General features: G+C 38.3%; 1 protein-coding gene across 2 annotated transcripts in view; it reads right to left on the bottom strand.

Moving 5' to 3' along the window:
- LOC127411460 (protein Shroom4-like) overlaps positions 1 to 14,966 on the bottom strand; it is an 86,589-nt gene extending 71,623 nt beyond the window's left edge. For both annotated transcript variants that reach the window (XM_051647046.1, XM_051647054.1), the window contains exon 1: positions 14,788 to 14,966. In XM_051647046.1, the coding sequence (XP_051503006.1) occupies positions 14,788 to 14,940 (153 nt within the window). In that variant the 5' untranslated portion in view covers positions 14,941 to 14,966. The remainder of the gene's footprint in view (positions 1 to 14,787) is intronic.
- Positions 14,967 to 16,667: the final 1,701 nt, after the last annotated feature.

Here is a 16,667-nt window from a genome sequence, read left to right as displayed (position 1 = left end):
AGAGTGGGTGAGAATACTGCTGCTGGTTTGTTGCTCCATTTATGAGGAGAGACAGAAGAGTGGGGGTTGAGGCCGAAATAGAGAGAGGGAAAAGGTGGGAGAGACAGCATGAGTGAGAGGGTGACAAAGGCTTCATTCACAACGAGGCTGCGGGAAAACGGGAGTGCGCTACCTCAGTGTGTTGAGCTACAGCTGCAGCCCGAGTGAGTCTGAAGTTCCATTGTGCTGCAAGACTTTTAAAGGTGTGACACACAGCCATGGGTCACCACTACAACTGAATCAGCAGCCAGTGACCTATATTCACATGAGAGGTTTATGTGAAAGCGTATGCACTTTAATATCTTTAAAGATGAAAGATATTAAAGGAATAGTTCACCCAAAAATGAAAATTCTCTCATTATTCACTTACCCTGATGCCATACCAAATGTGTATGACTGTCTTTCTTCAGCAGAACACAAATGAAGATTTTTTTTAGAAGAAGATAGAACTCTGTCAGTTCCTTATAATAGAAGTACATGGGCACTTTGACGGTCCAAAAGTCACATTTAGGCAGCATAAAATTAATCCATGTGACTCCAGTCGATCAGTGAATGTCTTCTGAAGCAAATCGATATATTTGTGTAAAAAATTATTTGATAAGTAAAGCGTTATTAACTTTTAAAAAGCGCTTCCTGCCAGCAGCTGATGCGAAGTGTGACGCAAGCGCGTCGGTGAGTTCACGTGAGAATTCGAAGCGGCGCTTAATTACAACAGAAGAACGAACATCACCCGAGACTTCGGCCATTTCAAACAGCATCAGAGATCTGGATGGAAGCGTCGATTTAGTTAAAAACATTTTAATTATCGACTTGTTTCTTACATAAACCTATTGATTCACTTCACTAGACATTCACTGATCGACTGGAGTCGCATGGATTACTTTTATGCTGCCTATATATGACTTTTGGACCGTCAAAATGCTGGCACCCATGTACTTCTATTATGAGGACCTGACAGAGCTCTATCTTCTTCTAAAAATCTTCATTTGTGTTCTGCTGAAGAAAGACAGTCATACACATCTGGGATGGCATCAGGGTAAGTGAATAATGAGGGAATTTTCATTTTTGGGTGAACTATTCCTTTATACAAACAAATCCAGTGGAAAACAAAAAACAATTAAGGACCAAAGGGCAAATAAATGAAAATGAAAATGGAAAAGGAACACACATAGTTGATCTGTCCATCACACTCACACTCTCTCTCTCACACACACACACACACACACACACAGTTTCACAGTGCATGTTTTGTTTCAAGGAGAGACTCCGTGAGGAAGGAATGCCTCTCTGTGGAGAAACATTTTATCACATTCCACATTTTGTTTGCCTTTAATAGTCTCAACTGCCAAATGACATTTGCATGGACTTCCTTCTCAAACTATTAGACCAGCCAAACATGAGTGGTGATCTGGCCTGATCTGTGACGGAGGGTTCAGCCATGGTCAAACATGTCCCATCCACATATACATACTAACAGATTACTTCGATTACACCCAAACCAACACCTCACACTGCAAAAAAACAAAATACTATTAAACTGATTTGTATTTAAAAAAAATCCCATCAAAATGTCTTCTAAACAAACAATTAACCTAACATCTGTAAAATCCCTATATTATAAGTAGTGTTTCTAATATGAGATTTGAGAGTTTTTTTTTTATTTATTTTTTTTTTTTTTATTAAGAGCAGGGGAGAAGATTTTCAGTGAAGAAAGTTAAATACATTTTGGTTTGTTTCTCACAAAAGGCTTTCGTATGGCTTCAGAAGACAACATAGCGCAAGCAATATATACCACTTTTATGATACATTTATGGTGCTTTTTTGGAGCTTGACAGCCTCAGTCCTTGTTCACTTTAACTGTATGAAAAAGAGCAGGATAAACCTTCTCATGTTATGTTCTACAGATAAGAGAATGCCATACCAAATGGGTGAACTAGCCTAAATCTTTAAAGCAGACCAAAAAAAAAAAAAAAAAAAGACAGGCTAAAGTTGTCTAATTGCTGAGAAATTGAGCCTTAAGTTTGACTATAGTGCTCTGATGACACCACTAAAAACAAAAACAGACATAAACTCTGATATTTATTCCTGGGCACATGTGCACTCAGATTACAACTTAATTAAATCACATTAATTGCCATTCATATTAGAAAATCTATCACTAATAGGGTTGCTCCGACACCAAAATGTTGGCTTCGGTATAATACCAGCCCTGGTACCTCGGGAGTATCGATACTAAATCGATACTTCAGCAACAAATAAATATCCTCATATTACTGATGAAATCACACAGAAAAGGACTTGATTTTGCATTTTTGCAAATTCTGCATTTTCCATTTAAATTTTTTTGGATTCCATGTTTTATGTTTTACTGAAATGTTATCATCAAAATAGTGTTTAATCAAATGAATACATAAAGCTTTAATCAAATAAAAAATAATAATACATTTTCAACAAAAAATAGCTAATTTTTTAATAAAATGCTGGACAACAGAGCTACAAAGTATAAATGAAAACATGAATTAAAAAAATCGTATTACCCCTGACACAAGGCTGCTACAGCTGAATCAGTGTGCTGTTATACAGTACACTTGTTTTTGTGATATGGCTTACATGTAATAATAATAATAATAATAATAATGATAATTATAAATAATAATAATAAACCATTTATTATTAAATTATTATTATTATTATTACTATTACTTTGAATATTACATTTTTCTTTTTAATAGTAATATCTTCAATTTCTTCAATTTCATGCATCCAGTTAAACAGAGCTTTTATTTTGATTTAACTTTTATTTTTACGGACCTTTGAGTTTCTCCTGTTTGGTAGTTTTAAATAAGGTCCGCATTCTAAATAAAATGCTGAAATACTCGTGAGCTGAGACCTCAGAGCAGCATGGAAAGAGTTCATGTGAGTGTTCACAGCTTCTAATACCCTAAAAACACTGCATTATGTGTATCACATGTGATCTGTTTGTGTGTGTGTGTGTGTGTGTGTGTGTGTGAGGTATGATAGAGAACAGAGCAGCACCTTTCATTCATTCTGACTTGCAGTGCGTGTAGCCTGCATATTGGTTATGTTTCCGCTGTTTAATGATCACACTTGGCCATATCATGTTTTTAATTTGTTTAATTGTCAAATTGTCATTGGTTTCATCTAAAAAATGTCACATCCGTAAAATTTTGCTAATAGCACCATACTGTAGTATAGTACCGAAATTATCAATAAGATGATATTGTTCGGTTTTACATTTTTTTGGTATCACGATATTTCGTTAGTACCGGTATACCACGCAACCCTAATCAGTAACCTCTTTCACTATCACACATGAACATTAACACACTCCTACCCTGCTAAAAAGACCAGTCTAACCAGCATGCAATTCCCATGCTGGTCCAGGCTGGTTTGGTGTTGGTCTAGCTGGTGGACCAGCATAGCAATGCTTTTCACTAACAAAACCTAGCTGGTGAAGCTGCTTTACCAGCATGGTCTTTCTGTTGAAGCTGGTTAAGCTAGTTTAAAAGCCTGGTGAGGAAACCAGTACACCAGTATCCCATGGGGGATCAGCACCCAAAACACAACATAAGCTGGTGACCAGCAATGCTGGTCTTTTCAGAAGGGCAATCACACCTGACACCCAGATCAACAAGCTGGCTTTATTGTTGAGTTACTTGATCACATTCTTAAATCAGTGAAGCTTATTAGACTCATTTAAATATCCATTCTTTAAGCTATCAGGACAACATAGATCACCACTGGTGGACATTTTCACAAACATCCCAAAGTGATCAATCATGTGTTAGACGTGCACTGGGAGAACCTCTAGCTATTGATGCAGGTCCAGAAACAGCAGTGTGCATGCTCTAATAACAAGGTCTTTCTATCTGAGAGGTGAGAAGCCATTTTTGAAGTGCAGCCAAGAAGACGACTCCTGATGGGTAGATATTGTCTTTGCTTTAGCAAAGTTCAGCTAGAGGCAAATTAAAGAAACATCAAACCACTTCCCAGTGCATTCGGCAATAAATTACTTTGGTGAGATGGGGTGTTATTAGAAAAAGCTTCCCAAACTTTTTTGTCAGCTGAACCCAAATGACCTTAATTATTCACTTGAAGTACCCTCCGAGATTTTAGGCAATGCTCACACATATTCATGAAATTTTATTTTAACATTAATATTTTAGGTTAAAAATGTACATATGTAAGTGAAAGTGTAGGCTATATCTTTGGCCCTGTGACTGTTCACCATTTCTTTTAAGTTTTTCACCATTTTTAAACATCTTTTTACATTCACTAGATCATTTTTAATGTCCTGCAATGTGACAAATGTTTTTATTTTATTTTTAAGTACAAACATTCCATGTAGTCTCTCAATTAATATGAGAAGAACTGGAGATTTTTGTATAAAACAGCTTGATAAATTAAAGTGTGTCACACTGTAGAACAATTTCATATCAACTACCCATATATAATGGTTAAATCATCACGTGTTATTTGTAAACACTTTAAACAACTTATTTTTGATAATGGAAGTGTGTGTATGCAAATTTTGGATGTAAAATTCATAATCCGAATGCAAACAAACCTGGAGGTTTGACGTATTCGACATGATCCTAGTGCTCCGTGATTGTTCTATTAAAGCCTCAGTTATATTGGACGTATAACAGGCCCTGTTTCCGAAAAGGACAATGGAGGATGTCTGAGAGACAGCAACCTTTGGACACAAGTTAACTTGGATTGATCAATCACTGTCATAGCAGACAAAAAAGGGTGGAAAGAGAGAGAAGGGGCATCATGATGGCTCATTTATGTCATCCCTTAGTTTCCTGTCGTTTATGAATAGGGCCATAGTGAATCGTTTGAGGTTGTAATCTGTGTGAAGTGACCTTGTCCGCTCAAACAAACCTCCTCCACACACACATCTACCCCTCCCCCAGACTCACCTCCCTGGGAGCAAGTAAACTTTGGAGTGGTTTCGACGGCTGGTTGAGCCCAAATGTTGGATACAAGCTTGGCCAACAACCTTTTGGTGGAGCATTTGATGTGGTGAGGTCCCCAGCAGAACACAGCCGAAGCTTGAAATCTGAATCCCTGATTATCATTTACCATGTGTCTTCATGGAAAATACTGAGGGAACCACAAAATTGCATTTCATCAAGCTGCAGTGGGGTGAAATGCCAAATATGTGGGAGTGGGAAAGACATAAACATCTCTGTATATCTAATCAGTGACAATATTGCATGCTTTTAATCTCAAAAGTCTTATGCTTTACCAAAACCTTTCCTATTCTGTTTAACCATTCACTCAGAGAACAAACACACACAACCTCACAAAACCCTCACGCACACGCCTCACTGATTAGAAGTCCTGTCACTCCCGGTTCTGTTAAGGGAACATGTGGAAACACTGGTGAGTGTTTGTAGTGGAGGGGCTCAGGCAATAAGGCCCCAATATCTCTCTTACCATCAAAGCCTCTCTGCCCAAGGCAATGGCAACGGGGGCCAAGCTCACATTCCTGTCACATACCAGATCCTTCCCACACCCATAACCAGCCACGGACTTCACCACAATCAACTTACTACTCAAACAAACAGCTTTTTATCAAATAATCAAAGAAACAATATATTTACTCCATTAAATCAAATTGCAATAACAATGGTAGAAGGAAGCATTACCTGGAGCTGTACTGATGAGCTCCATACAGCAGTCCAACTTTGGGAAGCTCTCAAGAAACAGAAGTATGTGGTTACTGAATAACAGAAAAGGGGAAGTAATCCCACTTTAAAGCTGAAGCATGTAATTTCTGCACCACCAAACAGAATTGCAAAAATTAACATGGTTTTATGAACAGTTTTATGAAAATACCCCCATCTGCCGTGGATCAAACAAACAGATAGCCCCGTCCCCAGTTTATGCCATTGGTCGAATCAATGTTATTGTCTCTCTTAAGCCAGGTCGCTCAAAACAAACAGAGGAAATTTCATAGTGCCACAGAGAAACATGTTTACAGTTTTCAAAAAATTTACTTATGAATGGCTTACTTTTGGCTGTCTCTGCATATTAAGCTGGGAAAGGAGAAAGTATTTTAAAACAGAAGTTACATATGTCAGTTTCAAAAGTCTGTGCTATTAAACTGTGTTATTATTCAGGTAAGTTGCTATAAATACTCTACACTCACTAAGCACTTCATTAGGAAGACCTGTATACCTACTTATTCATGCGAATATCTAAGCAGCCAATCGTGTGGCAACATTGCAATGCATAAAATCAAGCAGATACGAGCTTCAGTTAATGTTCAAATCAACCATTAGAATGGCGAAAAAAAGGTGATCTCAGTGATTTCGACTGTGGAATGATTGTTGGTGCCAGGTTTGAGTATTTCTGTAACTGCTGATCTCCTGGGATTTTCATGCACAACAGTCTCTAGTGTTTACTCAGAATGGTGCCAAAAACAAAAAACATCCAGTGAGTGGCAGTCCTGTGGACGGAAATGCCTTGCTGATGAGAGACGGAGAACAGCCAGACTGGTTCGAGCTGACAGAAAGGCTACGGTACCTCAGATAACCACTCTACAGTTTTAGTGAGCAGAATAGCATCTCAGAATACACGACACATCGAACCTTGAGGCAGATGGGCTACAACACCAGAAGACCACATTGGGCACTTTATTAGGACCATAGTGTTCCTATTACAGTGCTGCTGTCACTCTGTCAGGTTGGGTTTTGTCTGACGGGACCGTGACATCATCATTCCATGTCTGTGTTTCCTGTGCTGTCTTTGTGTGAGCGCACAAGTCCGATTGTGAGTTACCGCCGTGTGCTCTTCGGTAATGACACGGTCCTTTCACTCTGTCAGGTTGGGTTTTTGCCTGACGGGACCGTGACATCATCGTCCCACGTCTGTCTCATGTTTCGTGTGCTGTCTTTGTATAAACGCACGGGTCCAGTTGTGAGTTACCGCTGTGCACTCTTCGTCGGTCTTGTTCATGTCCGAAGCATGGTGTCTGGATCCTGACTTCCTGTCTGGATCAGTTTCGGTCTGTGTTGGGATCCAGACACTCATGCTCCTTGTTCTGTTTGTTTTGTTCCCATTGTGTTGACATTCTCTCTCTCATGTGTTTCAGGTGCCGCTGGCACGCAGAATCATCATTTCCATGGGAACCTTGATGGTTTCCATGGGAACACTGATCTTGCCAACTTTCAACTGACTGGCAGCACCAGTAACTTGTTTGTTTCACTGCTATTTAATCCCTGCATTGTGTAATGTGTGTTGCTGGATTTTTAGTGATGTTGATTGTATTATGTTGTGATTGATGTTTGGAGTTGAAATAACTAACCACGCACTCTCTGCCTAGTTGGTCCTGTTCTCGTGTACCTGTTTTGGTTGCCCGTTTCTGCCCGCGTGTCGGGAGTGTGTGAGCAGCGCACACGACTCTGCAGCAGAGAATTCCTCACGGATCTGCTCCATGCTGCCACGGCACATGCACTCGCCAGCAGGCGCGCTCTTCACTGAGGATTCCTCAGTAATCTGCTGAAGTTATAATTTATTGTAAATAAATCCTTTGAACTGTTCCTCTGCTCTTGGGTCTCTTGTGTCTTGTAACACTCAGTGAGTGTTGACTATTGACTTTTACCAGTGTACTGATTGATCGGCCACCGATCTTAAATCCATGATCGTAGATCGGCCAATCGTGCCTAGATTCAGGACCGATCTTTTTTGCAGCACGCATACACTGCTACTCTAATGAATGAGTGCTTGCTCAGCCCTTGAAGCATACAGTATGGCCACTGGAGGGTGAGTTGGTGGCAATTCTAAGCATTCACGAATTTAAACTTTCAAACATGCTGTAATGTAGATGAATATGCCGGTTTGTTTTAAAACGTGTAAGAATAACGTGTATGAATATTAAGCTTCCCATTTTCTAGAGTCAATACGGTAGTTATTCTGACTTGCTGCACTGTGAGCACAGAGAGGATAAAGAGACTACAAACGGGCATAAAAACAAATTAAACATGCAAATACAAATCTGAGTATACGTGATGTAACGTGAGTCGTGACAATGAGATGGTGTGTGGAGCAATAGAGACTGTTTGAGTGAACATGAGCGCTCTCGTGTCAATCAAACAAGAGCGCTTTCTAGGTGCTCTCGATATCTCATCAGTCATTCATCTCTCAGCGCTATTCCCAATTTAATTGAGGATCCCAATATAAATCAGACTGATGTTGGTCGCAGTGCCACTAATAATAGATATAACTGTTTAACCTTAAATAACGGCACCCTGTCTTCACACATTTGCTTGATAATTCATGATTTATATTGCAACAAAACGGCAAAGGTGGTAAACAAATCATAAATACTAATGATTCCTCACAGGAGCAGTTTTGGAGCTAGTAACAGACAATTTTCTTATTTTTGAATGTATCTCTGCTGTGTGTGATGCCCTCATGGTTTGTACTGGTTGCCAGTATGTCACAATGACCTTTGATATTGACAACAGAACTATTCATTATTGTTTTCAATACAAATAAATGTTAGCAGTTCACAATTAATGTAATTTTATTGTGTGGGGCATAAACATAACTGCAGAATATAACTTGCAAAAGTGTGGCTAAGGGCACTTAAAAAAAAAAAAAAACGGTATTGTATCAGCCAATCTTAGTGTTAAAGAAACGTACTTTTGCATAGCTAAAAGTATCTGCGTTCACCTACTTGCGTATAGTATGTTTCCGCCTTAAGAGTGCAACAGTAGAGATTCAGAGGGAAAAATCCCATTCATTTTCTCTATAGACAAACTGATTTTTAGCGATAATGTATAAATCTCTAAACACAGACACACCATGAGCTCCAAGACCTACCATCGTCGCTTTTATACCATCAGGCCAGTGCGAGCCAGGGCTATCAACTATAAAGCCCAAATACTCAGAAGAGCCCTCATTTCCTCTACTGACCAGTACTGACAATTCTCCATTCTCCGTTGATCTGTTGAGGTAAGCTGGTAGCTAGAAAAATTGGGAAATGGGTATCTTTTGCCTGACCCTCTGACCTGACTCAGCAAAACTCCGCCTTTGACACTGACCCCGCCTTCTTTGGCCCAAGGGTAATCGGCAGGTCAGAGCTTCAAGTGATTATACAAGCTTCTGTTGAACCCACAAGTAAGTGTGATTTCACTTTTTAAAAATCATATTGAATTAGCAAATTCCTGGTGAAGAACTACACTACCCTTTGCTGGTACCATGGAAACAGGAGTAGCAGCAAAGAGCTCAGCAGTGACCACCCACTTCGATAAAGCACATATGTTTTTATATATTTTAATATTTTGCATTAAACTTCTAATATATTATATTTTATAATTCAGTCACTTAGTCAATAGTTTTATATTTTTGTGCCATTTCTGATTCAATTCTGTCATTCGCAAGTTTCATGGGATGATTATTTCAATCACTCATTAAAGCATTAAAGAATTTAAGTAGCCTAAATCATCTTGTACCTTTTTCAGAACCTTTACTTGTTTTGAATTGAAGGTTTTAATGTTGTAGTTTGTATTTTCTTCTCTGTGCTGGTAGGTTTGGTTAATAGCAAATTATTGCTATTATCTTTATTGAAAAATAAATTAACATGAAGAAAATGAATGAAAACATAATTCTGAAATCAGGGCCGCTAAAAAATGGTTGGTTACTGTTGCACTCTATTGCAATTTAAATTGCCTGCAAACTCAAAACATTAACATTTTGCCCTAACAAAATTTTTCCATCTCTGTGTCCAAAGTCATCTTTCTTTCACCTCAAAACTCCAGTGCCTGAGAAAAAGTTCCACTGACCAATTAGAAGTGGGGATATAGGGATGACTGGAGTGCCATGTGGTCTACATAATCTTCACAGCAGAAAAAGAGAAATCCAAGAAAATGCACAATGAAAATGCACAATGTTTCCATCTCCACTCTAAAAGGAAGACAAAAAAAAGGGAGGGAATGTGAGGGAGGGATGACTAACAAAGTGGTGAGAGGGGAAAGAAAGAGCTAACAATGAGCTTTTTATACATAAATCAGCCTCCTCCTCACATGTTCTTGATGTTCAGTCAGTGTTATTTTAGATGTAAATGCCTTTGAGGTTTTAGGAGTTTTCTTGAGAAAAAAATATGGACAATAAACAAGCATTCTTCTTGTATTTGTATAGTATTCTTCACTGCAATCTTTGAAGGTTGCTAGTCTGACAATGTTTTGTCACGCAGGGTTTAAGTCACTTTGAAACCCGTCTAAAAGGTTCTGCTCAAAATTAAGCTACACTTTGGTTGTAAGACCAAGTTTGTTACTGTATTTCACATTCCTTCTACAAAATATGCAGACCTTTGGGTAACAAGTAAGAGGTGCCTGGTGTATCCAGCCACTGTTTTTTGTTGATAAATGTTATCAATGTATGAAAAATATCATTGTATCTTGTTGCAGACTAATGTCATGATGAATTTTATTTGAGCGGGAGATGAGCACCCAAAGGAGTATTGTGTCTAGCCCTGGGCACCAGGTCCTTAAGATAAATGTCTACCGAGACCTTTGAGGAGTTTTGAAATAAATGGCCTCTGGGAGCAAAGATGGTAGATAGGAGAAGAGGGCAAAGGATTCCAGTCAGGCATGCAGGTTGTGTTTTGCTTCCAAATCAGATGGAAAACCTATCAGTGAGACTGGCAGTGACTGGAGTCATGTGCCACAGAAGGCTCATGCAAACAGAGATAAACAATTAAATCCAACACTGAGGAAGCCTTGATATATCATATTTACAATGACATCCAAATAAAGTCCTCACAAAAGGCTGATGCAGGTAGACACAGACACACACAGATACAGGGACTATGTATCAGACAAAGCATGTGTTTCAGATTAAGCAGTTAGGAAGTCCAGCCAGTGAATATAAGGTTATCAGATTGGCCATGATCCAGCCCAGAAAACAGAAGGTTAAGGCTAACTGACGAATAATCAGCCTGCTACAGAAACCAATTCAAACGAAACTGCACAACCGATATTTTGCCACTTACCTTATTTTGTCATCAGATCACTATTTTACTTAGGAATGCTTTAAAATGTATATGGAGGTACAAAAGCTTTTTTACTGTTCTAACAATAAATAATAACCCAAAATATATCATTTCTGATATCTCAGAAGTCAAAGTCTGCTGGTTTCAAAGCGTTTTGGATGGTTTCCCTCATCATGTAGCCTATTGGTAAGTGCCACTTTAACACCAGTTATGTCCATTTTTTCCGCATTAACGAGAGAACGAGAAAAAATAAAAATTAAATATAACATTCTCAGGAGTGCCAACCCTTCTGTGTATTGTGGCTATTTTTATTTCTGGATTGTGCATTTGAATTCACAGTTTTTAAAAAGTGTGTTACTAATTATAAATAAATAAAAATGTATATTGGTGTTTTCGTGCTTCTGACCGATATGGTTTTCATTTGGTCAATAATTGGCACGATAAATGTCTGCAGCCAATTCATCGATGCATCCCTCATTACAATAAAATAAAACTAAAGCCTAAGCTATGCTTAGTTTGAGTGCCCAGGCTTTCAAAGTATACTCTTTTAAGGGCGAGCCCATTCACTACAAATGCTTTGCAATTCTATTTTAGTACAGTCAATGCTCTGCACATGTGCAGACGACGTGCACAAATGTGGACTATCCGTGTGTCTAGAAAAATTAGGCTGTGCACACATACTTTGCTGATGATGAAAACTGCGTGAAGCACACTTCGTACGAGATGTAACTGCGCGCATAAAACCGAAGCATACTTTAGAGTTTGGACTTAACACCTATGAAATTCGCATATACGTATTTTTTAAGTGCCATTCCATTTCATGCACGGTTGAGCGCTTAGTCTTTCAAAGTACAGCTTTTCTTCTGACCTCGAGACCAAACGGTTCAACACAAAAAGTTCAACACATATGCTCCACAGAAAAACAAACGGTGAAAGCTTTTTAAAAAAATGCACTCTGCTGGTGTTTAGAGATTTCACGCACATACACACATACTGGTCTGAAATGCTTCAGAGTTGCATGTACCACTTCACATTTTCTTTCCCGCATAAAAGTGGACCCTCATCCATTTGTATGCCTGACTCTAACAAGAACCTAATAACAACAGAGTAGAATTCGATAAGAATCAAAATATTGCAAGCAGTGCCACACTATCTTTGCTTGAAAGGACACACCATGTTCTCTAAACCCACACCTCAATGACACATATCCACAGCACCACCTAGTGGACTCAATTGTAACTGTGAGATTTGGTGTGAGATTCAGAGCGAAAGAACAGTACAATTAAGTGTTGACTTCGGCAGGCAAATACACAGAGGAAAATCAATGTGAGAAATTCTAGTAGTTTTTTTCAAATAGTCGACTAGTTAGTGCAGAACGAGCACTCGTTTAGTCAATAACTTGTGCACATCCCTAGCAGACAATGCACACAAATGCGGACAGTCTGCTTGTCTAGAAAAACAGTCTTCATGCGGACAGTTTGCACGCACTGCGCTGATGAAGAAATTTGCACATTAGACATAGCGGCACGTGGAAAACTAAAGCATACTTTGGCCTTAAAGGCCAGGGTGTACTGTGTTTTACTGCGTGCATTTCCATATTGCGCACGGTCAAGCGGTCAGCCTTTCAAAGTATACTCTTTTGACCGCAAAACCATATGGACATGTTCGACGAATGGGCACTACGTCAACGACACGCAAAGTGTCTAGAAACACCCGGCTGCACGAGGACTGTCTGTGCATACTGTGCCGATGACAAAATTTGCGTCACATGCACTTTATGCATATCAGCATGCAGAAAACCTGAAATATATTTTGGCCTTAACACCTCTGAAACATATCTTTGATGCTAGGTGGAAGGATGACATTCAAACATAAGTAGAAAGACACGTTAGCTATACAAGTCTGCCTTTTCAAAATTTCCTCTCAGAAAGCCAAGGACACACACACAGTTTTATATTTCAGAAATGTTTAGTTAATGTTCATCTTAGGTGCATTTCAGGCTTGCTGGTGATTCATTGAGAGACAGTGATCAAGCGATAGTGAAATGTCAAAGGGAGTGATAAAACTGAAATTATCATTGCTGACTGACAAGTGTTAAAGCAGATTTAATTAAACATAGCAGTTTTAGTAAAATAGAACAAATGATTATTGTGACCAGTGACCATAAGCACCATAAAAGTTCAACTAATTTGTTAAATTATCATTACTTTTTTTCTCTCTCTCTAAGTGAAAAAAAAAGAAACTGTAGCTTCAAGTATACAGAACTAGTGCAGCTGAAATTAAACTATATTCCAGGCAAAACAAATGAGTTTTCAGTCCAGACATGTACAAAGAGTGTGTGCATGATTCTGCTAGATATTGAGTGTCTAAACCATTAAAAGCTTTGCAAGTAACTATTTTAGAACTGATACAGAACCTAACCGGTAACCAGCGTAGGGATGATCATAATGGACTGATATGATCATATTTTCTAGATCTGGTTTGAACTCTGGCGGCTGCATTTTATTTATGGGGATAGTAGGGCATCCAGCTAAAAGTGCATTCATAATCAAGTCTTAAAGTCATGAATGCATGATTTTTATTTTACTAAATACACAGACAAATCAGACTCTGAGCACATTACAAGTTGTCGAGATGAACAAAAAAAAAAAAAAAACAACTGAAAAATCCTTCTACACACTGAAAACTACTTTCCTTTCTCTCAGACCTTCAAAAAATGCCAGCCTTCACCCATCACCCTTCCCTTTTCCCTCTTCCCCACTGGCTCAGGAGGTAGAGTCTGGGAATGTGATCTCTGGGGGTCTTGTCCCTCAAAACATCTTCATTTAAGAAAAATAAATCAACACATTTTGATAAAATGGTGTTGGAGGGGAAATGGGGGGTTTATGGAGGAATGAAACACCCTTACCTCCCTGAGAGGAAACAAATAATTTGAAGGAGACCGTTGTTGACCATTGATGGATTCAAGTAAAAAGCATTAAGCACGTTAGAATATTTAATGAAGTAAGGTTGTTATTCAATTAGTAGTCATGACAAGTAATATGAGTAATGTTGTACCTTTGATCACACCATTTAGTGTGGCACAGTAGTAGACACATTCCCAGTTGGTTTTTAACACAAGATGTGAAGGAGCTAATGAACTGATGACAAAGCAGCAAGCAGCAGTCCACATGGAGTGTGCATGAGGGAATCCTGGGACATCTCTATAACCAATTATTACTATTAGAGCCTGATCTTCATAAACCCATATCCATTTTCAACCATAAAGTTAGCTGCAGTTTTTGCACTTCAAATTAAACGAAACCTATAATACAAACAATATGCCCTCAACTTTTGAGCCCATTTTAAATACTTTGTATTATAGTGAATGGATTATATATTTTTATTAAAAAAACAAAACTGAAAAAGTTAGATTTTAAAACTATGAGACTATGTCCAGTAGGTGTGCTGCATATGAAAACAAGAAATAAACCATTCATTTCTTTGGGGATTGGGGGATTTTGAGAGACTGCCTTTTGAATAATTTCATCACTTGTGAAAATTTCAAACCTACGAAGAGCTTTGAGGATGTCAGCGCTGTGTGTACAAAATCCTATTCAAGTCAATCCCACTTAAATTTCTACATTTTTAAAAGTTTAAACTCGGGGGTCTCGAGATAATAAGCCAAACAGAGTTTATAGTAGTGAAAGATTCTTCTTGTTTGTAAACTCCAGACTTACTTTGGTAATAATGAGCGGCTCGCCGTGCTCCAGTCCGCCTTTCAGAGTGAATCCCCACGGAGCGCCTCCGTTCAGCTGCACATGGATGTGCTGGAAAGACACCAGTTGCTCTAAGGTGTCCATTAGGACGTTTGTGCTTTCAGTTCCGTCCATTCGCCAGGCAAACCCGATGCAACATCATCACGACTCCGTACATGAGGGCACACTGGGGGTGGCCAACGATCGACTTTCCATAGAATGTTAGCGGAGGAAGTGTTTGGACTGAAGAGTAAGTTTGAGTGACAGGTGGAACGCCCACTCAGGACGGGGTTTCGATGCATCTGACCAATGAAAGCATGCTTTGGGCGGGATCTTTATCGACCTCTGTATTTGTCCATTGTCCGTCGGTCTGAGAAAACTTAGAAAACTTGGCCATCATCATCGCCTGGGTCAGCGCTGAACTGGACTGTTTGAACTAGTTTTCGAGAGAAATATTGCCTCTATAGTAGTTTCAAAGTATTGAAGTGTTTTCCAAACGTGACATTTATCAGTGCAGCAACTCAAAAGACAACTTAACTTAAATTGCTCTAACACTATGCTGAGACTCCACAATTTCAACTCTTTTATGTGAAGTAATGACTTTTCTGTTAAGTCCAGGGTTGGGGAGTAATGAAATACATGTAACCGGATTACGTATTTAAAATACAAAATATAAGTAACTGTATTCCACTACAGTTACAATTTAAATCATTGGTAATTAGAGTACAGTTACATTCAAAAAGTATTTTGATTACTGAAGAGATTACTTTGCATTTTATTGTCATTTGTTTGATTTAATATTTAATCCTTTCAGATAGAAAACATTTATACGTATAAATGATGTGATCCAAAGTGCATTTGTACTGTGGTGAAACACTTTCTTATGATGTGTTTCATTCATACGAGCAGACAGAGAAGTAAGTTTGAAGTAAGTTTGGAGCAGAAGAAATAGAAATAAAACTTGTGTAAATTATCAGCTTTACGCTAAGCTAAAATGCTATTTCTAGCCATTTTACATGCACGTTACCAGGCACGATCATATTTTTTATCAAGAAAATTCACGTTGGATCATAATTAATTTTTTTCTAGTAAGACATTTGATATTAGGGCAAAAATTGTATTCTTGATAATAAGTATTGTATTGTTTCCCTGTAAAAATATCTAAAAATCCTTAAAACAAGATCAATTTGATTTATCTTGTTTTAGAAACAACACTGCATAAGATATTTAGGTTTTTCAGAGAATGTATTTTGAACATGTGTATTTTGTCTTACAGTACTTGCAGAATTTTTATAGTCAAAACAAGTGAAAAAATCTACCAGTGCTGAAGAAGTAAACCAAAGTATTTAGATTACGTTACTGACCTTGAGTAATCTAACAGAATACGTTACAAATGACATTTTACAGCATGTATTCTGTAATCTGTAGTGGAATACATTTCAAAAGTAATCCTCCCAACCCTAGTTAAGTCAAACATATGGAAAGGGAGAAATCACTTCTCTTTGATGCCAAGTACCCCCAAATACCATGATTCCTTTGCAAGGGACACTCTTTCTATTTTTCACAATAAATATTGTTCCAAAGAAGAACAATCAATCTTCTCATAATTTCTGAGCAGTCGTTTAAAAACAGTAACATGACTTGACTTCTAAAAACAATGTCGTTATGATGCTTTTGGGAACAGGGCTATAAAACTTAAACTTAGTTGATGACTGAGTGAGTGATGCAGTGAAAATATAACCAACAGAGCTACTGTTTTTACAGAGAGTAACTGCACAGACGACTCTTTAAAGGAATAATCCGGGTTCAAGTCAAATATATGGAAAGGGAGAAATCACTTCTCTTTAACTGCTGTGAGGTTG

The sequence above is a fragment of the Myxocyprinus asiaticus genome, chromosome 2 (genome assembly GCF_019703515.2).
Source record: "Myxocyprinus asiaticus isolate MX2 ecotype Aquarium Trade chromosome 2, UBuf_Myxa_2, whole genome shotgun sequence".
Lineage (NCBI taxonomy): Eukaryota > Metazoa > Chordata > Actinopteri > Cypriniformes > Catostomidae > Myxocyprinus > Myxocyprinus asiaticus.
Note: the sequence above shows the minus strand (reverse complement) of the source record. Positions and strands in the feature narration are given on the sequence as shown.